The 6,631-nt window shown below is 40.3% G+C and overlaps 2 protein-coding genes across 2 annotated transcripts in view; both read right to left on the minus strand.

Moving 5' to 3' along the window:
* Positions 1 to 3,663, minus strand: part of sh3bp5lb (SH3-binding domain protein 5-like, b) — a 13,075-nt gene extending 9,412 nt beyond the window's left edge. Inside the window, exons 1-3 of the mRNA XM_034891710.1 lie at positions 3,092 to 3,663; positions 2,729 to 2,791; positions 2,449 to 2,577 (exon numbers count right to left, since the gene is read on the minus strand). Of these exons, the coding sequence (XP_034747601.1) occupies positions 2,449 to 2,577; positions 2,729 to 2,791; positions 3,092 to 3,328 (429 nt within the window). The 5' untranslated portion in view covers positions 3,329 to 3,663. The remainder of the gene's footprint in view (positions 1 to 2,448; positions 2,578 to 2,728; positions 2,792 to 3,091) is intronic.
* A 2,143-nt stretch (positions 3,664 to 5,806) lies between these two features.
* gtf2h4 (general transcription factor IIH, polypeptide 4) overlaps positions 5,807 to 6,631 on the minus strand; it is a 13,606-nt gene continuing 12,781 nt past the window's right edge. Inside the window, exons 13-14 of the mRNA XM_034891709.1 lie at positions 6,538 to 6,599; positions 5,807 to 6,057 (exon numbers count right to left, since the gene is read on the minus strand). Coding sequence (XP_034747600.1) covers positions 5,947 to 6,057; positions 6,538 to 6,599 — 173 coding nt within the window. The 3' untranslated portion in view covers positions 5,807 to 5,946. The remainder of the gene's footprint in view (positions 6,058 to 6,537; positions 6,600 to 6,631) is intronic.

Consider the following 6,631-nt stretch of genomic DNA (forward strand, 5'->3'; position numbering starts at 1 on the left):
ACACTTAAGTGTGACAAACATGCAAAGGAACAGGAAATGAGGAAGGGGGCAAACACTTTTTCACACCACTGTATCTCCTGTTGGCAAGGGTGGCATGTCATATCTAAGGTCTGTTCTATTGCATAAGAACCTCAGGGGAGTTATTGTTAGAAAAAACGTGAGATTTCAATTTTAAAATGCAATAAAATATAATGGTTAAAAAAAAAAATGTCTCCTGGCAAGTGACCATGATATAAGCAGGTTATTGCCCTTCAAGCCTTGCCGTCGTTCATTAATACCTGACGGACATATTGTCGGGCATTAAACCTTTCATAACAGCACACGGCACACGGAGAGCAGAGTGATAGCGGGCGGGGCAGGAGCCAGCGATTAAGATGGAACTCAACCCTTGTTTACTCTCAGCCTTAACAATATGGGTTAACCTCAGCACTACCGCTTCAGGTGGCTTTGATCTTCCATCTTATTTCCTATAATTATTACTTTCTATAACTGTTTTTATGTTTATTCTGTCTGTTTATTTCATGCTGTTAACTTATTGCAGAGCACTTTGTGTTGCATTTCTTATATAAAAGGTTCTGTATAAATATTATTCATAAATTGTTATTATCACTTTTTTTTCCAAGATTTACCAGAAAGCAGAAAAATGCAACTCTAAAAACACAATTCACAAATTGATATGTTTTAGTAAATCAGTGTTGTATCTGTGCCTCTACTTTGTGACTTGTGAAATACAATGCACAAATGAAAGCAGAGCAGTGAGAATCTGCAAATGCGTATCTTTGTCCGTGTGTCTAATTTGTTACTCGTATTTCATCATTTGTAAAGGAACTTACTATTTCTAAATGTAAATATGTGTGTAAATCTCCTATTTGTGTGGGTACTTTTGAGACTGTTTTTCCACGCCATTGTTGCCACTAAATGTTTTATGTCAAATGTTTTAGAGACTGAAAGAATCTACTGGACGTAAGTTGATATTATTCATTAATATTCATTAATAATGTTATAATATCTAGTTACGTTCACATTCTTGGTATAGAAAGCCTGCAGGAAGACGCCATATGCTAGGTCTTCATGTGATTCACTCTGATTGGCTAACATCTAGCCAATGAGAGCCTGTCTATCAGCATCCATTACTCAACACAACTGGGTTAGCTCCTGAATAGTAATGAGCTCAGGCAACATGACATCAGACTGATCAGCTGTTGTGGTTGGCCTGATTTCTCCGCTTATTTCTTTTCAGTGGCTAGAGCTGACAGAGGAGGCATAGCAGTTCATTTTCACAATCACGACATAACTCACACACTTGACTTAACATATAAAAAAATAAAAAAAATTCAAGTAAAAACAGTTTTGTGTGGCAGGGCACCTTTAAAGTCAACCCTGTAACATATGCTTTGTGTGGCATAGGCAGTCTGAAATATTATTAAGCTCTGCTTAAACTCTTATTGGGCCCAGTTATAAAGCCACTTGGTATCATATGAAACTAGATGATCTAGGAATCAATCAATGAAGTTGCAAGTTAAACTATGAATAATTTAAATTTAACATTTGCTCAACATAACGTAATCATGAATATATGAATAATTTTACATTTAACATTTGCTTGACGTATTGTAACCATGGATATATTCATGCAGGTCTCCTGAATGTTCTTCAGGTACATGAAATGAGTTGTGCTGCCCCTGAGTTTTTCCTCAACAAGGAGGCCAATAATCAGACATTTCACCACCATAGGCGTGGGGGGAGTTTACAACTCCCCCAATACTCAAAACTAGCCAGTGCAATCCACCCCAAAAACCTTATTATAATTTCGTTTTAATAAATAAATGCTCACATAGCATTAACTGATGTAGAAAAAGCACCATTTTGTTGCAGAAAAATTCACCAGATTGGAAAAAATTAATTATTTGACGCACAAAATTTCAATTTTGGTTAAAAGTGGAGATCTCAATCTCTGCAATGTTGAACCCAAAGTTACGCCCTTGGTCCCCACCAATGTTAAAACAACAACTATGCCTTTGGGTTGCCAGGCCAGCTTTGATTACCCCTTTGATTAGCGTCGCTATGACAACCAGCCATGCTCGCCTCAAGCATGAGGCGGAAATAAAACTGCAATGGAAAAAAGGAGGTAGGGGCTCTGGGGCCGAGTCAAGTCGAGCTTGTACTGTGGTTGGCCCCCAATTCTTTCTACCAGCCACCCTAAAATAGCAGAATAGAACTAGCACTGCCCTGCAGCTCACACAGAGAGGTGTTTCTGATATAATATATATTATAAAGGGTAGACTACATGTTAACATTTCTCAATATACAATTTAACTGCAGCACAACATCCTCCTACGTGGCCACGAGGTTTAAATCACCTCTCTAACACAGTTTAAACTAAAACTAATCACTAGAAACGTTATGAAGGGACTACTTATTGCACTCATGTGCAGCTACAAAACACACCTCTTTGGCAAGTCTGCGGGCTTCATAGTAGGGCCTTGCTTTCTCAATGCAGGTGCCAAGCTGGGAGCCCTGAGCATTGAGCTTCCTGGCAGAATCAGTAAGGATCCTCCTGTAGCTGGACCGGGCATCCTGCACACACACACACACACACACACACACACAAGACAGAACATCCAGTGAGCCATGCTCTGACACTGTGGAAGCTGAGGCTGTGATACTACAGGTGTATGTACACACACATACATACACACACACACACACACACACAAAATGCTCTCACATCCAGCTGCAGCTCCAGCTGGTTGATCTCATCACTGGCCTGGTTCAAATGCTCCAGCTCCTCCTGCAAACACACGACAAATATGGTCTACATTAAAAGCACAATACGGACAGGAAGGCTGGAAACTGCTGGAAATAAAGCACTGTTTTCAGGGAGGGGGAGGGACATTAGCAGCCCAGAGATGCAGTCTTGAGCCTGCCCATCCCAGGTACCAGTCTGTGTTAGGATCACAGAGTATATGCTCATGCTCACTACGCTTCGCTTAGTAAATATGCCCTATGTACAAATTTAGCCTACTAATGTATAACTGGATGTTTTTTTTAATTTGACTACGTCGGTAATAATGGTAATTTTATCACATTCCTGAATCCTTGGGTCCAATTCCTCTTCGTGTTTGCTGGCTTCTTCTTCTCCTCCGGTTTGAATCCGTTTCCCCGGTTCATCTTCCTCGCATGGCACTGTAAACTCCTCCGCTCGCTTCGACATTACGGTGCTCGCTTCTCCGCCTCTCGCTTCTTCCCCCGGGGTCTCCTCGCGAAGACCGCTCGGTCTAGGCAACCCCGCGCCGTTGGTAATTTCACGCGATGTCCCTGGATCCATTTGCGGCCTGTCGTTCGGCTGTCGTGTTGCAGCCACACGCCCCCCGGCAAAATACGGTGTCCCCGTCAAAGCCGCTACAAACTTGCTTTTGGAAGACTAATTTTACTGAAATTGTTAAAATGCCCCGATGTGCCTGCAGTATTACGTCCGTAATGCTAGCCACTCCACTTAGCCTGGCTGCTTTAGTCATTTAGGCTGCATGACATAAGTTGGTGGCACTGCATACTCTACACTACTCTTGTTCTCATCTTATCCTCTTAAACATTTTGTAATTCTTTGATTTTGTTGTGTCCAGGTAGTTTTATGCAGGCTACGTTATTTCTAAGATATCCATAATAAATAAGGACTATAATGTGTTTCATCGTGAATAATAATAGGACTACTAATTACTAACAAATATTTGTGATTTGTTTTTTAACCTGATAATCTAATAGTAATCCTATATTATATCAGATTTAAAGGATGTGAGTTTGCAGTCCAAATAAGAACCCCGTCACTTATGATTTAAATACTGTGATAATGTCACAGTGTTAACACTATCACAGTATTTAAATTATATATTGCACTTTTATTGTGAACAACTGTTTGCAACAGATATTTGCTATGCCTTGACTTGTTCTTTGGTACCTAACTTGCAGTTTTTCACATGGCCTTATATTATAGGATGATCCCCTCAGTGCAAATCTAGTCTAAATCCATGACTTTCCACTTCTGGGATAGTTCTTTCTTCCACCATTTTATAATGGCATGGCATAGATCTTTCATGTTTTCTGGTTTAATCAAAAGGTATTCAGTGTTAAGATGCATTGATGTGACACACCAGATCCATATCAGTGCTGACACTGACCTTATTCAGTGGATCAGGTATCAGCCATAACATAGCCTATCTATATCCATGATGTTTGACTTCCGGGATTTTGCTCCATTGCCAAAGGAAATTCCGCTGGATTTCATTCTTTTAAGCCGGATGTCCGTTGCTTTGGGCTTAAAGTTTTGTGTTTGTATAATGAGGACTATGGTTAACTGCTCCTCAGATCTCTGCAGGGTAAATCCAAACAGCTAGCTAGACTATCTGTCCAAACCAATTTTCTGTTGCACAACTAAAAGAACATTTGAACGCACACATTCCACCAAAACAAGTTCCTCCCGAGGCTGTTTAGCAGAGGCGTTGTTGCTCTGTATGGCAAGTGCCACCCAAGACAATTATTATTAATTTAAAGAAATGCCAATAAACCAGAGCAGCTTTTTCTCTCATCCCTGCAACAGATCACTTATCCAATGGGTTAGGATGGGTAGCGTTTCATCTTCAGAGCCAAAGGCGCAGTTAATTATATGGTGGAAGATTAGTTTCTTCAGAAATTACTCCAGATATTGCTGAGTTGAGATGGGTTGAAAGAGCTCTTGGGATCAGGAAAGGATTTATTGCCAAGGAAGTAATACACAAAGAATTTACCCCAGTGGAGGGTGCATACATAAACATTAAAAAAAATTAAAAAGAAAGGAGAAAAAAAGCACACCTCAAACCCCCTTTAGGAGAGATTTGTAGTCTCCCATTGCCAGGTCTATTGCCACAGCTCTGTGGAGTAAGATCTGGCTACACCACAGATGTATTCTGGGATAGAACAAAAAAAACAACACTCTGGTTTGTTTGCATTTCTTTAAACCATTTACAATGGTCTTGGGCGACGCTAAGCTCCACTAGAGGACTAAGAGGACACTAGACCACTTAGAACAGAGGTTGACCCTGACCCTTTAAAAAACCCTCTTTTTTTTAAAGTCCATGTTTTTGCACAGATGAATGAGAAGAGGACCCCGGTTCAGAGTTAAATCCCATTCTCATCCAGTTTGAACTGGAGGATGTCAAAGCGTAACTAGCCAAAATCCATCCTAGGGTCTTTTTGTGAATGTACCGGTGTCAAACTTTCATTTAAAAGCATATTTAGGATGGAAGCGCCATTTTTAATATTTACCGTAGTCTCATTTTTCAGTCAAATGGCCTTTTGAAAGGGAGTGCTAGGGGCACTTCTATGATGGCATTAAAATCACTTGACACAACATGAAACTTTGCTCCACGTATCCCCAGGGGCTCTACACATGGACTCAACATTGAGAACATTGGTTGTGTTCACAGAGTTTACTAATAAGAAAGGTTTTGAGCAACTCATGTTAGCAGTTGTTGTTTACGCTATCCAACATTCTCTTGGTTGAAAATAACTGATGACAGAATGTGGATGAACGGACTCCATAGGAGGAAATATCATTCTTACATGAGGCTCCTTTTTCAACTAAAAGGTCAAGATTTGTGTTTCACTAATGACAAAACAACAAATTATCCGTGCATTTATATAGAACTAAATTTTAGGAGCTTTCCATCTCCTCCCTCGTCTACCTTCGACTTGGCCGGCGACCGGAAGAACAGCAGCCACAGTGAGTTGTTAAAACCTTTTTTTTTATGTGTACAGTATAGAAGACAGGTGCACATTTTCTTCTTATAACTATTTAATCCCCAAAACATAGTAGTCAACATTTTATGAAACATACAAAATAAGTATAACATCTCTAATTTCTTACAGCTACTGTGGCTGCAAGAAAATCTGATCCCGAAGGTCTGCAGCTGGTTACGTACTGGACTTCTGTCGTTTCCAGAACCTCTTGACCTCGCTGTGTCCCTGCGGCGACACCACCATCACCCTCTGAGCCACGTCCTGCCACACCAGACAGCCCAGACCCTGCACCACAACACGCCGTTAAACAGCAGCAGCAGAAGGGCCAAAGGTTGGTGGATCATTTTCAGCTAGCATGGGTAGCAAGTCAGAGACTGATATTAACATATTAACATATGATTTTGACAACTAAACGATTGGTTGATTTAATACAGGGGTCTTCAACATTTTTTTAAAGCCAATGAACCCTTACCTAAGAGAAAGATGGATCAGTGGCCCTCATCACATATTGTATAAAATTAAGTTGCATATTAAATTGGGCCTACAATAACATTGGCGGCCTGAAGCCTTTGTACATACCTTTTAGTACGTAGAATATTAAGCTATTAAAATAATAATTGTTGGCATGATCTTGTAAGCCCCGTTTTACTGTTAATAACAAACAATGCACATCATTTATACATCTAAATGGATTACTGAATGCATAAAATAATGATTATAAGGTAGTTTATTATTTAGTCATGGAGATAGGAAACAAAATCTGACCTGAGCTCTGTCTCGCAGCACTTCGAAGTCGACCTGGGAGAGGAATTGGTTGTAGAGAACTCCTGGGGGGGCGGGAGAGAGAGAGAGAGAGAGA

The sequence above is a fragment of the Etheostoma cragini genome, chromosome 14 (assembly GCF_013103735.1).
Source record: "Etheostoma cragini isolate CJK2018 chromosome 14, CSU_Ecrag_1.0, whole genome shotgun sequence".
Classification (NCBI taxonomy): Eukaryota; Metazoa; Chordata; class Actinopteri; order Perciformes; family Percidae; genus Etheostoma; species Etheostoma cragini.